At 39.9% G+C, this 17,311-nt stretch overlaps 2 protein-coding genes across 2 annotated transcripts; one reads left to right on the top strand and one right to left on the bottom strand.

Moving 5' to 3' along the window:
- Positions 1 to 3,221: 3,221 nt before the first annotated feature.
- On the top strand, positions 3,222 to 5,312 carry LOC311001884 (cerebellin-1; the record flags this gene model as incomplete). The annotated part of the gene is made up of 3 exons (XM_083993063.1): positions 3,222 to 3,527; positions 4,893 to 5,012; positions 5,115 to 5,312. The coding sequence occupies 3 exons, from the start codon at positions 3,222 to 3,224 to the stop codon at positions 5,310 to 5,312; spliced, it is 624 nt and encodes a 207-aa protein (XP_083849189.1).
- Positions 5,313 to 7,337: 2,025 nt separating this feature from the next.
- ripk3 (receptor-interacting serine-threonine kinase 3) lies at positions 7,338 to 16,229 on the bottom strand. Its single transcript, XM_083993471.1, has 13 exons — positions 16,169 to 16,229; positions 14,533 to 14,695; positions 14,271 to 14,439; positions 13,629 to 13,784; positions 12,907 to 13,055; positions 12,529 to 12,578; positions 11,373 to 11,534; positions 11,054 to 11,136; positions 10,858 to 10,921; positions 10,575 to 10,639; positions 9,813 to 9,867; positions 9,454 to 9,680; positions 7,338 to 8,457 (listed from the first exon to the last, which is right to left on the bottom strand). Exons 2-13 carry the CDS (start codon positions 14,688 to 14,690, stop codon positions 8,278 to 8,280), a joined length of 1,518 nt encoding a protein of 505 aa, XP_083849597.1. The 5' UTR covers positions 14,691 to 14,695; positions 16,169 to 16,229; the 3' UTR covers positions 7,338 to 8,277.
- Between the last annotated feature and the right edge of the window lie 1,082 nt (positions 16,230 to 17,311).

The raw sequence follows: 17,311 nt of genomic DNA, 5'->3' as shown, positions 1-17,311 counted from the left end.
TTTTTTAGAAAAAATAATAAAAAAAACTGTGAAATAGTGAAAAATTTATCTGTATTACATTTATTTTTTACATTTTATTTAAAGGGATAGTTCAACATTTTGGCAAATTGACCCATTTCCATAATCCCTATAGTTTTAGGAGTAGGTCTGTTACCTTTAATTGTCGGTGCAAGCTATTTTTAGAACGGCGGAGCAGAGCCGCGATTTGCTCAGAGCTACGCTATGGAGGCTCATGGGATTTCTTGGTTTCCCTCATCAAACTCATCAAATAATACATAATCCAACAACTCCAAAACACTCTCATGAACAAGTTGTGACCTGCACATTCACCACGCTATGAGATAATAACAGAACGTTATGAGACAGAGTTGTTTTAGAGGCAAATGCAGAGACTGATTGCCGAACAACTGCCCCCAATGGGAACGCGCATGAGCGGTTTTGCATGAATTTACCTCGAAAACAACTCGCAGTTCGCGGCTAAAACTCTTCAGATTGACCTCAGGTAACAGCCAACAATAGGCCAGTGACTGCTTCTGAATCCCCTCCAACGAGACAAACCAAATTCATTGATTGCAATCATTCAGCCAACATTTGTCGTGTCCATTTAAAGAGCTTCCCTGCACTTCCAACTTTTAGTTGTGTAACAAAACCATGTTGTGTAACGCTGATTATATCATCGTTGCTTTGGCAGATTGTCAATTCATTTTTGTTGAACAATGCCAGAGCCTCATCCAAACCTTATAGGACGTTGATCCACTGCAGACAAATGTATAATCATGTTGGCACATCCTGCCCTGCAACATATCAGTCCTTTTGTAGAACACTTTGTATTGTTGGTGTCGTCCTCTAGGACATTCAATTGAAACTATGAAAAGCAAGCATACCTTGCTTTGATCTCACTGCCACTTACAGGAACCATATCTGTCCTACTAACCTTTAAGAGATTGCTTCCATTGTTCCTTTGGGCACCTCCGATGTTATGCAGACGATCGCCAGCTTTATATTTGACCTCATTATCTTGATAAAACAGAAAATAAAGAGCAAGTGACCGTTCCTATCTTTCCAAACATATTCACTGTTTCAGGTAAATCTAATAAGAGAAGGGTTCAGTGTTTAAAAATGATCCATCTCAAATGTCTTTGCGTGTGAGGAGTTTTGTTTGCTGAACCTTAAGCATGAGGAGAAAAATTGAGGATTTTGATGCAAATAAAATTACAGTAATATTTATTTATAATGTTGGCTTTCATTAGCCCTTAACTCACAAAGAATTGCCAGATGTTTCCCCCACAGAAAGGACATTATAACAGTGTGTGATGGAGCCTCTTGGTTCTGCCATCTGATGTGTGATACTGGAGGTGAAAGAGTGGATGGGGAGAGAGGGGAAATGGGTACAGTGGGGGGTCGAGGAGTCGTGAGAGCAGAAGGCCTGCGACGCTTGTGATGTAATTAAACGTCTGCTTGAACGCAGGGGTTTCCTGGATCAGAGAGATAGTTAGAGAAACGAGAGAGAGAAAGAGAGGGAGGGAGGGAGGGAGCAGGAGTGAGAGAGAGAGGGATGGAGGGGAAACAGGAGGCAGGGGAACAGAGATAAAGCTGAAGGTAACAGGGGAACAGGACTTTTGGGATGCTCCCACTTTACTGAAGCAAGCTGCTGTCTATGCATTGCTGTAAGTGAGAGGTGGGTGTTTTTCCTTTAACGTAACTTTATGCGATTTGCAAGTGTTGATGTTGTGTTGTTGTGAAGTCTGTGTATTGCTATGGTGCCAACTGTAGGGATTCATCTAATACTTCAACATTACATAAGAAAATAGCTTTAATTTTTGAGGTAATGTTTTCATTTGGTAAAATAAGATGCTCATATTTCAGGGTCAATATTGATAAGTGCTAAGTCAAGCAGTGTTGGAGGTAGTGTGTTGCAGTGTGTGTGTATTAATAGCGTGTGATCATGTTTGTGTAAAGGAATGCAAATGCAGACGGATTAAATTGGAAAGGTGATGGGGAGAGAGTGTGGGAGTGTTTACCCACAGATGGCCTCTCAGTGGTGGGATTGTTATAGTCCAATGTTCCCCCTCCTGAGTCCAGCTGGCAGCGCTCGGGCCTCTTCCTGGCCAAACCATTACCTCATCACTTCTTCTTTGACTTTAAGTTCATCTTCAACTTCAACTTCTTTTTTCTTCATTTTCACACTTATTGTTCTGTCTTGCTTAACAAGGGGAATGGGCTTTTTTTTTTATCATGAGGGCTTGTGCAACAGTTTGCACTGTTGGTTGTTGGTTGATTTGACAGTTTTAGTTATGAAATCACAGAGAGAGAGAGAGAGCGAAGGCAAGGCAGTGTGAGCTTCAGTCTAAGTACATGAGTGTTTTTCAAGAAAAGGACATTAAATTGAACAAAATCAGCCACATACACCTCACTGTTTGATAATACAGCACAGTGTGTATTGATCCTTTCTGCTATAGAGATACATTTTAATCAAAGGCGCCCAATACATACATTAAAAAGAAATACACATGTAGTGTAACAAAGAGGAAGCAGGTTTTACTCATAGTTTTATATGCTCTAGTAGTCTTCTTGGTTGCATTTTTTCCCAAAGAGGCAAGACAAATGTACTGTGAATGATAAACCTGCCTGTAGATTGTACTGGATTCAAATTTCCTGTAATTTTAGCACTCTCCTTTGCAACAGTTCTCAGAAATGCATAAGTTTGAATAAGACTATTAAAGGTATTTTTGCTTCAGCTATTTCAATATTTTTTCAGGGGAAAATGTGCACATTTCTTTTGCAAATGTTTTCATGCAAAACTGTATCCTGTGATTTGATTTAAACAGGCCAAGCCTCCACACCGGTTTGGATTCTGCGTCAGCATCCGGCCGACTGATGGCTGCTCACGCTGAGGTGTGAGGACTGGACAACCTCCATCTATACTGTGCATGTAAGGACTTCCTGTTGTTATGGGAAGCCACTTTCTTGGTGGCAACTGATTTTTCGTCTTCAGAGACTCCACAACCGCTCGGTGTGTGTCAGTTAAGGATTATAAAGGTCCCTTGAGATGCAGGAATCCCTCGGTTTAAGGTAAAATGATGATGGTGTTGCTATAGTCAGGCGTGCTCCAAGAAGATAGATACTCGCCGAGGACTTGTAGTGGCCATATTGTCACTGCTTTGGGAGATAAAACACCAGCGAAGGCCAAAAGCACACAGAGCCCGTCCTCATTTGGAGCTATGCCTTGTCCACCTCCTCCCTCATCACCATACCTCACTCCCCGCTTGGCGTTTTTCATTGGACTGCTGCTTGTCCTGCACTGGGGGCCCTCAGGGGTCAGTTGCCAGAATGACACAGAACCGATCGTGCTGGAGGGAAAATGTCTGGTGGTGTGCGACTCCACCCCGTCCGCCGAGCCATCGGGTAACGCTCTGGGCATGTCGGTGAGGTCAGGAACCGGAAGGGTGGCGTTTTCAGCCATCCGTAACACCAACCACGAACCCTCGGAGATGAGCAACCGCACCATGACCATCTACTTTGACCAGGTGGGTCCAGGTGGGCGGGGCTTGTTGAGTTGCGACATCATAAAGTTACAGTAGTCCTGACGGCTTGTTTTAGGGCCCAGGATGTGTGCATTTCTCTGATTTCTGCTTCTGAGCTTCTTGCTAGAAGCTTTTCTTGTTGAGCACGTTAGCATTGCAACATTTACTAATGGCCGAAATCTCATACAATGTTACTTTGAAGGTAGCGCTGCGTAACCAAAACACTTAACAAATTCTTGACCCAATGAAGCAGCTTGATGAAAAAACTGCAAAGTAAACCCCAAGATGAAGGGCATGGTTCACCAAAGTCATTAGCATTCGTCATCTAGAGCAGTGGTTCTCAACGTGGGGTCCGGGGACCCCTAGGGGTCCTTGAGAGATCTGAAGGGGGTCCCCAATTTATTTCTCGAAATTTTACCACTTTTTTCTAGAAGTTTTTTTTTTTTTAATTTACCACTTTTTCAAGATTTTTTTAAAAACTTTTTTGTTTTAGAAATGTTACCACTTTTTTCTAGAAAATTTTTACTTTTTTCTTTTTTTTTTACTTTTTTTTTGAGAATTTTTACCACTTCTTCCTAGAAATGTTTAAATGTGTTTGGAGAAATTAGACCACTTTTTTCCAGAAATTTCTCTATAATATTTCCAAAAATTCACGCCATAGGCCCTAATTTAAAAGTATAAAAAAGTAATGTTCTTCAGTCTCAGAACAAATATTTGTGTATTTCTGGTGTTTACTTCTAAATTTGGACCAATGGGGGTCCGTGGTCTAATTTGTGTCAATTTAGGGGTCCTTGATGTACAAAAGGTTGAGAAGCACTGATCTAGAGCCTTGAATGTCTGTAGCTAACTCTACTCTACATTAGTCCACCATGAAGATGAAGAAATGTTTCACAAGATCTCCAAATTCTGCCTTGTTGGTTCCACTGAATGAAAAGTCTGTGAATGCCTGTTACAAGTTGCATGGTAGTGAATCAAGCAGTTGAGAAAAATTTTAGTCTTTAGTGGACTGATCAACGAACACAGCCAGTCGTTGCCAAATCCCCAGTCACCGATCACACTGTTCACACTGACGGTTGATTGCACCTTTGCCAACAACAAATTAGACTATTCTCACCCAACCACTATCATCACGTAAGGTATTTAATTTGTCTTTGTGAAAAGTTTGGCACAACACCAAATATGAGGTTACATAACCAACGAATGCAACGTCTAGTATCTGTGAAAGAAAAACCTCGTAACTAAGGAGTGCAATGCAATAGAAGCAGTCATGGCTCATCAGACATCACACATTTCTCGGGACTGTTGGGATGTTTTCTTGGGGGTCATGTTGTGCCATAAATGTATTCCTTCCTCTCCTCTTCTTCCCAGATTTTAGTAAACGTTGGCAGCCATTTTGACCCAGCAAGAAGTATCTTTGTGGCCCCCAGAAAGGGAGTTTACAGTTTCAGCTTTCACGTGGTCAAAGTTTACAACCGACAGACGATACAAGTAAGAACAACACCATAAGGATATAATGTTTGTTTTGTTTTGGGTTTGTTTTGTTTTTTTGGTATCACTATAATGGTTAAATACTAAAGATCTTTTTCCCAGGTGAGTTTGGCTCTCAATGGCTGGCCGGTGATCTCGGCCTTCGCAGGTGACCAGGACGTGACGAGGGAAGCTGCCACCAATGCCGGGCTGGTGATCATGGAGAGAGGGGACAAGGCTTACCTCAAACTGGAGAGGGGGAACCTGATGGGAGGGTGGAAGTACTCCACCTTCTCTGGTTTTCTGGTGTTCCCTTTGTAGGGTGGGTTGAGGTAGGAAGAGGGATGATTATCCTGTCGTGTCCAGGGGTAAGGATATAAAATAAAGATTGGTTTGGTAACAAGTGTTACTCTAATGCCTTTCACATAAGGAAGAAGCATCAGTGGATAGTACTCACTGATTTTGTTAGGTGTATCAAATGAATGGGTGGATTCACTTTGCTCCAAACAACATTGAATGTAATTTAAATTTCCATTGCACTTTTATGGCTTATTGTCTGTTGTCTGTTACCGTAGTGTGTCGTCTACGCTTGCTTACACCAGGTGTTGGCCTGTCGTTAGGTTTGTGATTTTCCTTTAATGCATGAAACAACAACGACAAAGTAAAGGATTGTGATCATAAAGAAAATGACTCTGCCTATTCTCTGCCTCTTACCGATCTATCTGTCAATATATCTACACTCTTGAGTTCTCATGGGGAATGATGCTACTCTCAGATGATAGCAGGTTAGCTTAGTTTAGTCCAAAGGCTGGAAATGGAGGGAAACTAGCTTATATTGTGGACAGTGTCATTACCATTTTTATTTTTTGTTATGTTTCTCCCTGAAGATTTGTAGTTTTGGCAAACCGACTCCATTAAGTTTCTAAAACCTATTCTATTAAACTATTAATAACTATTAATAACATGTGTCCTATACTTTATGCATTTTAAGAAAATTAAGGGATGCTCCATTAACATAACAGCTTGAAATTTAGTGATCTGGCATGCTTACCACATGACCTTGGTAAATGCTGACACTATTATGGCCCAAACCACCTCTGCTATACTTCACATACACTCTATAAATCACTTTATGTGGACAGATGGCTGATCTGTAAATAGTGGGTGTCCCTGCTGAGAGCCCCAAAAGGCATATTTAGGATATAACACAGTGTCGATATACAGTACAATCACTGATACTTTCCACATATGCAGTTCTGCACTAGTGGGCTATCATATGAAAATACATTTCAATCATTAAACATTTTTGGGGTTTTTTGCAAAACCGTTAAACTATACATATGATCTTGTATGAGTTTGTCGTTCCCGCCGACACACAGCGATCGTGCATCGCTATACCGCAGTGGATCTGATGGCAGATGGAGGCCTGGCAGTGAAGGGAAAGGTTCTGGTGCCAGGAGCCTGCTGAGTTAACACCGGACCGTCACAACTGATCAGTCTCAACGCCCCAGTGCACAGCAGAGGCTCGTGTTAGCACTTTAGAGATTCATGTCCGAAGTGCAGAAGAATGTGACACCTCTGTGCTCCAAAGCTAGAAAAACACCATGTAACTGATGTTGATATCTAAGTCAAGATCTGATCACATAAAATATCAATTAGGATGTGCTTTTATTTTCTTAACAGAGGTACACAGAGCCCCATGAAAAGGATGAAACAAGACTAAAATAATATAATGTAATAAATAGCAATTCACACAGACAACAACAGTCCAGTGATAATTTCATAAAATTACAAAAAAGAAATACCAATTTATCCTGTCCAGTTGTTTTAAAAAAAATATATTATTCGTTTGTAGAACTGAAAATGATTAATTGTAATTTTCATCATTTCATTATTTGAAATAGAAGATGTAAGTGGATGTCAGTGGTGAACACCGCAGCTGTACAGAAACACAGGAGCGCCACCTACAGGCGCTGAAGGTCTACTTCATATGAAAAAAATCTATATATTGTGCCCTCTGAACCCATCATTTGCAATACATGAACTATATGTGCAGACTACTATATGTTATTTTCATGCAATTAATTAATTTCAATTTATGATGAAAATAGGCAAGAGTCTCACATTAGTTTTACTTTACAAACGATTTACCAAAAACAAAGCTCATTCATTTACATCATTTCAAAAATTAAAACTAAATGAACAGGTGAAGATGTGATTTTAAAACAGGTTTTTGAAGTGATGCTTTGAATTCAATCAAAAAACACTTGAGTAGAAATGTTCCATTTATTAAGTCATCAGCACAATATACAGTAACACTCTATTACAATCAGCTGCTTCTTAATGTTTACATTTTATTTGCACTTAACGTAAAAGATTAGTTTTGTGATGTTGTGTATTTCTCTGTCATAAACGGACAATACATGCTTAAATATAAAGCCTTTGATTATATAATGGAAACTTCATAGAAGCTACATCATGCTTCTAATTCAACATGCCATGTTTTCAAGGTGGCATCATTGGCAGCTTCATTTGGTCTATTCTGTATTTAAAAAAAATCATTATGAAGTGTACAAAAGTGTATAAAAAAAATGTCAAGGGTTTGAACATTGTTGCTGCTTTGGGACTTAGTAAAAATGAAAATAAACATAATTAATGCAAGTTAAAAAAAAAAAAAAAAAAATACACACACAGCATATATACATATAAATATACACATATTTTGAGAATCCGATTCAAAGATACAGTAAATATCCAGCATCAGGAAATTATTGAACATATTGAAGAGTTTGGAATTTCACTCTGGCTACAAAAAAAACAAAAACAACAACAACAACATATATCGACCTGTTTTAACTAAGACTCAATCTGTTGTTACTGTGATTTTTGGCACCCGATGGTGAACTGGCACTGTGGCACATTGGTGGAAAATTAAAACCATATGATCAGGCTTGGCTTGTTTTTATACTGCTGACAGGGCAGAAAGGGAGGTGTGAGATTGTCAAAAAAAAAAATTCAAACATTAAAAGCAGAATAAATAAAAACGGATAAAAAATATAATTTCAAAAGTCGGCATGCAGCTTAAAGGCTTATCTGATTCCTGCTCAGATTTAAAGCAAACACAGAAAATATTAAAGCCTTCACACGGGGAGCTTCTCCTGTCATGCACAACAGGATAAAACCAGTTATTATAGAGAACAAATGATAGAGAACTGTAAAAAGTAAGCTGGAGAATTTAAAAAAAACGCTCCACATGAACTCGTCCAGCTCCTCCCGTCTCATCCCTTTAGCTTCCCGGATGTGGCGGTGGGAGGTTTACACGAGAGGGCGCTGTGGGGTGTCGTCTCCTCTCTGAGCGGTCCGAGTCGTAGATGTGCATGGTGTTGTTGTTGCCGCTCTGAAACCCAACGACGTTGCTGAGGTGTATGTGAACCTGACGTGGGGGGGTGGGACTGGAAAACTGACGCTGCAGATGCAATGATAAAAAAATTGAGGAAAAAAAAGAGTTCAGAGACGTTTTGTTTGTTTGTCTTTGTCAAAGGCCAAAGGTAAAAAGTCATGGTGAGCACACATTTCTGGCCACAATTAGACATTGTACCTCAGGAACAGAGAGGACGATGTGACCACTGACCAGAATTGAAGATGTGAATTTCTAGCACCCTATTGTTTACAGCTAAACCTCTGATAGGATGTTTTTTTTCAAGCCTGGCTTTGGTTTCACTTGTTTCACAGTCTAAGCCTTTTCATTTTCATTGTCTGAGAGTTTTGTTCCCTTTTCAGCCAATTTCTTATTTAAATAATCCTAATTAAAGCAGAAGTAAGCGATCCGGTCGTTTTGGCTAATGCTGCGTTCCAGGCAGGCTTTTGAAACCGTAAATTACAGCTTCAAGTCACAACTTACTACTTTATAGCGTTCCAGGCAACCCACTCGTGTTTTTCCGACCTGTTTTACCTGTGAAAGTCACTATAACGGCCACTCGTAACTTCTGACCCGTGAACTCGTACCAGATCGAACTGGTACGACTTCACAGGTCGGAAAAACACGAGTTACGAGTTGCCGTGAACGCACCATAACAGTCCTCGTCCCTACGTCACCGCATTCACGTGCATCCCTTGGCTGCACACACAGCCCTGCATGCCGTTCTCTCTCCTCATTGGATAAAAACTGTAGGATACGAGAAAAGTTTTCTCCTCGGCTCAGAGCAGAGCAGAGGGACTGACAGACCCGTGTTTCAGTCCAAACACTCTATGTAAGTGATTGCTGTCGGAAGATATAACTATTTAAGACTTATATTAACACAAAAATATTGCTTACTTCTGCTTTAACTTCCCATTATAAGCATTTCTATATATGTATATTCTTTAAAAGGTTACACGAGAAACTCTTGTTGCAGAATAACATGACACTGAATGTGGATTTTTTAAAAAGATACAATTTGGATGAACAGCATACAAAGCCCACCTGGTACTGTGACTGTGAGAGGTCTCGCCTCAAAGCCGCCTTCGGACTGTCTGCTCTGCTTTGAGGTGACCTCTGAGGAGTCGCAGGAGGAGGAGGAGAAGGTTGTGGCGGTGGTGAAGGTGATGAGGCGATGGGATAAACAGAGGACACTTTCATTTTATCATAGGCTCTCGATGGGTGGACCTGGTCGAGGTGGCACTCGCTTTCATGTTGAGGTGTAGATGGAACTGAAAGGATACGTACATACACGTATGTCAACACACAAGCTGCACTGCATGATTTTTTTTTTTTTATCACTTTGACTGGAACATGTGCCGAGGTTTCTGGGTAATAGCTTTAACACCCAACTTCCCTTTTACCTTTGGCTTTCGATGCTTTGTCTCTTTGGTGGGCGGCCAAACCACCAGCCATTTCCTGCAACAAGAAGTAAGAGTTGTGTCTGTTAGTTGTGCAGTGGCAGAGCTGGTATGAAACCCACTGACCTAACTTTGAGATGAAGGAGATTAAAAGACATAACAAACTGGTGAGTAGAGATGATATTTATTGGCCTGATAGCTGATTCTCCTAATGTGTTTTAATTAGGCCTTAAGTCTTCTTATTCTTCTTACAATAGGGCTTATCAAGATTTATTGACAGATTTTGGGATGGATATGTCCATTAACATACACAAATATACATGTTTTTATGGACCAGCCATAATCCTAGCCTCCATGTACCAACATACAAAATTTAAGTTAAAATTTTTAATAGGTTTCATATGTAATTTTGAAAATATGCACTATTAGCCTACATGTACTTACTGTATATTGAGTCTGTGTCAATATTATACTGGCCTTTATCCAAGCTAACTACTTTTTTTGAACATTTTTATCAAAAATTCCCCAGTTAAAACAGGAAGTGTTGCGTGTCACATTTTCCCCAAGGCAGCAAAAAAAAAAAAAAAAAGACATGCAGCCTCTGCATGTACAGAAACACCACGGTATTGACCAATTTGTGTCGAAGAAGAAAAAAAATCCCACAGACGACGTAGTGAGTCAGTTAATGTTTGTCTTTGGTTTAGTAAAAAAAAAAAAACAGCTTTGTCCTCTCTATGTATATAATCTGTATTCGTTTAACCTCACCTGAACTGGTGGACGTCCTGTCGGCACATTATCACAATTATTCACTCCTTCCACTCCAGGATCCCCTGCAAATAAAAAATAAAACAAAATGAAACATGGAAAAAATCATGGCCAACTTTCCTATTATTATGCTCATTAGAAGCATTGAAACCTGAAGAAAAGCTATACTAAGCTAAGCTAAGCTAAGTCAACTGTATATGTTTATGCTATCCAGGTGTTTAAGAAAGCAAACAAGCATGATGAAAAGTCATTAAAAGCGTTAAGGTTTAATATCAAAGCAGACCTGCAGCCTGAGTGACTTGAATCCCATACATTTGCTCTGTCATCCTTTCTTCTTCCCGTTCATCCTGGAAAGAGGAACAGTGAATCAGGCAGTGGCGTAAGTTCACAATAAAAATAGTTTTTTTGCTGTGTCATGTCAAAACTTTTCAACTTCTCGAGAGTCGTGTCATGTTGTTTTGCAGAGATTTCATACTCACCAGCCTCTTCAGCACTTGATGGACGGCATCGTTGATTGCATGTTTGTGCATTTTGTACAGATCTTCTGTAACTGTGGCGCACTCTGCCAACAAGATAAAGATTTTTGAACTGTATCTGTTGAATTTCAGACCAGCAGTAGCCTACTTATGTACTTTTTAGCACCAAGTAGGACAAATTGGAAAAATGACAGCATGACAAAAGTTTAATATAATTCATAAATTTTTATCGCCATCCTTTTAGAAATCTCTAAAAATCAAATATGACAAATGTCTTGACAGCAACAGTTGGCATTCGTGGTAGATGAGGAGGTTTTCGTACCACTGGCGCTGGGCCTGTCAGACGGTCGTGCCTCCCAGCATTTAATCATGAGCTCCATCAGTTCTGTCAACCCCGCTCGTCCTGGAGCCAGACTCCTGACGTCTTCCAGCGATGGACGGTCTCCTTGAGGGATACGAAACCGCACGATGCTGGACATCGCATCTACAGTCGAGGAGGGATTCAAAGAGATGTTGGAGGTTTGATAAAGTATGTCCTTTTTGAAAATGTAGCCAAAATATTTGTTTAAAGGGACAACGAGGAGTTTGTATTTGGTTATAAAAAAGTCCCACGTTAATGTGGATGAATCTACGCTACCCACACTTGTAAATGGCTCCATTTTCGATCAATATATCGTTTTGTCTCTATCGTTATTTTGTTATTTTAATTAATGGTGGAAACGCTGGGCGAGCCGACCAGCATTTCCTTACTGTCGGTTTCGGGGACGCTGCCCGGCGGGTCATGGGAATAACGCAGCCGAATCACCGTTTATGGTCAGAACTACGACGGTAGCTGATCGTCTTCGAACCTCTGACTTTAATTCTTGATGAATGAAAACATTCTTTACAAGACGGCCGTCTTACGCCGGTCCAAGAATTTCACCGTGCGCGCGGAGGCTCATGGTAAATGTAGTAGGAAACACTTTGCTTTCCAAAACTCCTCGTTGTCCCTTTAATGCTGCATTAATCAACATCTTTATATGAACATTGGAATTAGCTCGCTGTATGTTTATCAAAAAACAATTCTTAACTTGGGTGCCCCCTGGTGGGGGTATCAGAAAATACTTGCTTCTACACTCTGCAATAGATAAAAATGGAACTAAATGTTTGGTCATTTGCTTAATTAATTAATTAATTATCAAAATATTATTGGTGAAGGTGATGCCGGTTCAAGGTGGGGATAATTGGACTCTGGTTTATTTTGGGTATTTTATCTTCTGCAGAGCTGAGATGCTGCTAAAATCAAAACTAATAGACAACAGTTGAGATGCCAAGAAAAGAAACAGAAGGCGTGATCGCACATGTGAAGTCCTGCTGGTCTTGAATCATGCGTCATTGTGCAAAAAGTAACACACGACTCGGTTAAGAAAAACAAAAGTGCAAGACAGTGGAAGTGACAGAGCAGCAGTTTAGTGAGACCTACGGTAACAGTCGCTTACTTGCATACGGTTGCTTCCCTGTGATGATGGACCACAAGAGTATACCGTAGCTGAAAGAGAGAGATTACAAAGGTTTGCATGCCAGGGTCACAACATGTGCTGTAACAATCACATGAACTAAAACAGCTTATATATTAACTGAATATGTAGCAAGCAGAGATAAGTATTTAATGTTTGTCCTGTGAGGAAGTCGCCATCAATGGGAAGTTTGATTATTGACGTTAAATGTTTTGAGCCAGTTTCCCTTACTGCTGCCAAAGCTGTACCTGTGTTTAACAAGTGTTTTTGGTGTACAAAATGTACTATGCTATAAATCTTATTTGTATTTTCCTCAGGTTTTACAGTTAATTACTGAAGCCCTTCAAAATGCTCTTGTACCTGTAGATGTCCGAGGCTTTCGAAGGGTTGTACGATATGTCAAAAGCCTCCGGAGGCATGTAGCTGATCGTCCCTGCTTCATCCTCGCTGGTCTTCTTGGAAACTCTGGAGACGCTGTAGTACAACTTAGCAAGGCCAAAATCTGTAAGCTGGAGAAATAAGCGAGGACAAAGAGGAAAATTAAATAAAGAAGAAAGACCAAATGTTGTGTGGTGGAAAATTGCTATGATTAGTATTTTCCTGGTAATGAGTAGTAACGTAGTCTTTGTAGTAGTAGTAGCAAAGCCTTCTTTGTTCTCCTGTTAACTCCATTAGTAGAGACATTTGTGAACTGACTATAATAAACCTGGGGACAGAGGAAGGACACTAGGATGTCCCACGTACAACCTTGTTTACTAATTGCTCTAGGTTGTAAATACCTACAGAGAAACCAACAACGGGGGTAGACATTTGTTGAGTAGCACATCTGTTGGATTGTTTTATTGTCTAACCAGGGTCATAAAGTGGGGTATAAGAAGGGACTGCAACCTCTGTTCTTGGGGCACTACTCTGAACTGCTATCTGCTGTGTAGTTCTGTGTTCTGTTCCCTTCTCTAGAGAATAAACTTGGATGCATGCTACCACTCCAGTCTTGTTCTTTGACTCAGAATCAAGATTTCCGCGACAGTTGTTTCAGCGAAAGACTGCATTTGAGAATTTGAGTGTTTTCTTGGACGCCTCACCTTTGCAATGAGATGGAAGTCCAGCAGCACGTTGCTGGGCTTCAGGTCCAGGTGGAGAAGGGGAGGAGTAAGGGTGTGGAGGAAGTTTATACCCAGAGCCACTTGGTGAGCCAGTCTGAAGACCAGTGGCCATGGTGGAGCTCCATGTAAGGTCTCCTGTTAGGAGAAAGTTCAGAAAATATGGAGGGAGGCCTATGAAATCTTGTGTGTTCGAGATTTAGCAAAGAAAACTGATACAAGTAGAAGTAGGTTTTGTTTTGATGACTTCATTTAATTTGTTTCAGTACCAAATGAACTGGATCTGTCTCATTTACCTTATCACAACCTGTTTTTTCTTATAACAATTTATTCGGAAGCCAATTGACAATAGATCGAATTCATAGGCCAGTTTTAATAATTATAAGCATTGATTTAGCATAGATGTTACATCACTTTCATGTGATGCTGGTGGAAGATGAAAAGCTAAACTCATAAGATAAACATTGAGCAGATGTGGGATCTTTCACCGGGTAAGTGACATTTTTGACTTATATGTATATAAACGTCAATAAAAGTCAGTGTTAAAGTGCTAAAATCATAATTGAGACCAAAGGCTCATGCGGATCAATCCAGTAGTGATTGGACCAAAGTGTTGAAGGTTACCTGTACGGAGGCCAGTGAGCCTCTCTCCATGAACTCCATGACCAGACCCAGTTGTGTTGTTGGTCCAGCGTTGGGCAGTCGACCCTGGAAGACCCCGAGGACCTGAATGACGTGGGGGTTGCTTCCTCGACGCATCATGTCGACCTCACGCAGCAAAGACGAACTGCTCCTGCATTGGCGTATCGGTTTGTGCTGTAAGGTCATTACCTCGTCTTCTAATTGCAGAAAACAGACTTTTTCTTTGCGACTATATTGTACTCACCCATCGTCGTGGTGAAGGAGCTTCACGGCCACATCGCAGCATAACTTTTGATGCCTTGCTTTGAAGATTTGTCCAAACCCTCCAGAGCCAATCACCTTCCAGCTCCCAAGGTCGGATTCTCCGATCAGTGTCGGAGTTTGATAACTGGACAGTGCCATTTTCACTGGAGGAAGAGCGTATTCATTGTAATATCAGTTACATCTGAGAAAAGGAGGTTAATCAAAAATCATTTTTTATTTTTACTTGATATTTTCATGTGAATTTATACCTGATTTTTTTTTGCCACCAGGGGGCAGCAGAAACAACTTGAAGTCTTTAAGATTATATTGTGAACCTCAACGCAAACACATCGTGATGTTGACTTTCAATTGTTGTGTTTTTGTCCACCTGATATTTATTTTTATCATGGACAAATATTACATTTAATTACAAACTTGTGCTTTTTTAATTAAATGTTGCTTAAGCATAAGAAATGTAACGTGTAGATACCAACAATGATACCAACAATGATGACAAGAATCTTGAATTATAAAACATTCTGAGTATTTTTCAATGAATCAATAGTTTTGATTCATAAGATATAGGCTCTAATGATGTATATCATGGACTGTTATCCAATTTTGTCGTTAATTTAAGCATAAAATCCATGTGCTCCTCAAATGTTCTCGTATAGCTCTTTGTGTTTGGTCTGTGGATTTCAGGAAGTAAACCAGAGACCATCATGCATTGGGCACAACAACATGTTGGCAGTCTGAAGTACTATAAGCCTACTGATGCATGAAGCCACACCCATCCTCAAACTCAGCCTTCAGTTTGATCTCAGCTACACACCTGTAATGTTTCTTGAGTTGTGTCTCCAGTCTGTCCACTGACAAAGACAGATACAGACATAATATAAGCGTCTGACAAAAGTAGGCGATTTAAAACCACGTCTGTGGCAGTTCCTGCTACAGGAGGTGTCTCTTGGACCACAATCTGCCATGGTGACACACAAACAGACCTTTAATGGTGTGGTAACATTATCAAGGTTGGTAGTTGGTGGTAGCAGACCTGTCATTGGTGTTATTTCCGTCTGTTTTCAGCCTTAATTCCAAAGAAAAAGGATAAACGTGTCTTCAGTGGAGCTTTAATGGCGCATAAATCTTACAACTATTTACACTGACACAGTCGACCTGCAGGAAACCACATGTTTTTTTTTTCTTGTTCGCGTAAAGCACACAACAAAAACCACAGAGAGTGGACGACATAATGAAAAACACCTGTAAAAAAACTACTACAACAATTCTTCCATGATCGATAACTTTGTGAAGCTTTTAGTGTCTAAACTTTCTTTGTCCAGTCTGTTGATTCAACTATTAAACAATTGGTATTGTCGTTATGGATGGAGTTATACTTAGTAACAGGCTACCAGGGTTTTGTTCACCCCCGGAAAAAAACAAAACAACACATTTTGGTTTAAATAGTTCAAAGATAATCAATCTGTGACCTTTAAACAAGTGATATACATCATCTAAACATAACTTATGAATAAGAGTGAAACTTTAAAGTTGGAAACTTCAACAAAGTACCTGAATTTCCTGGTTACAAATATCACAAATGTAAAGGTAATTTTCTGAAAAGCAGGGGAACCACTCACCCGTAGAGATCCACTCTCCTTCCTCATTATATAAACATACTGACACAGCTGCTCATTCGGTGACTTTCTACTCGCAGCATCGGCAGCAGCAGCTCTTGTTCCATCTCAACAGGAAGAAGCAGAAGTGAAACCGTGCAGCCCACATCCATCCCATAAATTTCTCTCTTCTTACTTCTGCTTCTGGGCGGCTCGGCCAAACAGGCGAGTGTGTAAAGCAGCACACTTCTTATTCCTTATTCAAAACTATTCCTCGTTCTGTGATTTGATGGCTGTCAGTGCCCAAACTTTGTGTGATTTGAGTTTGTTTTAAAGTGCATCTTTTTTTTTTAATCCCTCCAATCAGAGGAAGTCGAGTGTGAACGTTGGTGGCACTTTAAATGTCCTGTTATGAGAAAACTGATAATCACTATCTGTGTATGACGCTTCATTTTGATCTAGATATCACTTAGATAAGTGATCTATAAATAATAAAATGAAGAATTTTCCTTTTCTCTGATCTCATAATCAGATCACCGCCTGGTTTGCTGGTTATCCCCTTGTTTTGATTCTTAAATCTTTACCCAGTTGGATTTAAATGAGGGAAGTTGTGGTGGTGGTGGTGGTGATGAAGTCGTCGTCGTCGACCACCAGGCCACAAAGATACCAATGTTTCTGAAACTCACGTCACAAGCACAAGTTTTTGTAAACAAGATGACATTTAAATTCATTTTAAATCCCTGTAAGACAGACTGTAAAAAAAAAAAAACAGTTTTATGTTTTTACCAGCAGAGGGCAGAGTCTTCAAAATGACAATTACAGGAAATGGAAGGTTTACAAAAAACACTGTAACATAAACACTGGATTATTATCAACAGGGGAAAACCACAATATAATGCATGATAATAAAGATTCTTAAAAATCTATATATCCTTAATGTATAGGCTAGTAGCTATATTGTAAATGTGGTTCATTTAAGATCATCTTTAGGTCAGAATATAATTTAAAACCCTTGTGTTTAATCAGAAACGCAAACATATTTTTCTATTTACTGTAGTGTAAATATACAAACATACACTTGAATCCTATCTGTTGTAAGGTGTTTTTGTGTGTGTGTGCAGTGCAGGTATGTACTGACGTTACCAACAACACAACACAGGTTAAAAG

This window comes from Trachurus trachurus, assembly GCF_905171665.1.
Source record: "Trachurus trachurus genome assembly, chromosome: 18".
NCBI lineage: Eukaryota > Metazoa > Chordata > Actinopteri > Carangiformes > Carangidae > Trachurus > Trachurus trachurus.
The sequence above is the reverse complement of the archived record's forward strand: the minus strand, read 5'-3'. Positions and strand labels throughout refer to the sequence as shown.

What these genes read in the sequence shown, in the direction of transcription:
- ripk3 (XM_083993471.1), bottom strand. Translation starts at nt 14,690, where the DNA reads ATGGCACTGTCCAGTTATCAAACTCCGACACTGATCGGAGAATCCGAC. An exon ending in AGGGAAGCAACCGTATGCAA is followed by an intron (nt 11,535 to 12,528) that starts GTAAGCGACTGT and finishes CCTCGACTGTAG; the next exon opens with ATGCGATGTCCAGCATCGTG. An exon ending in CAGGACGTCCACCAGTTCAG is followed by an intron (nt 9,868 to 10,574) that starts GTGAGGTTAAAC and finishes TTCTTGTTGCAG; the next exon opens with GAAATGGCTGGTGGTTTGGC.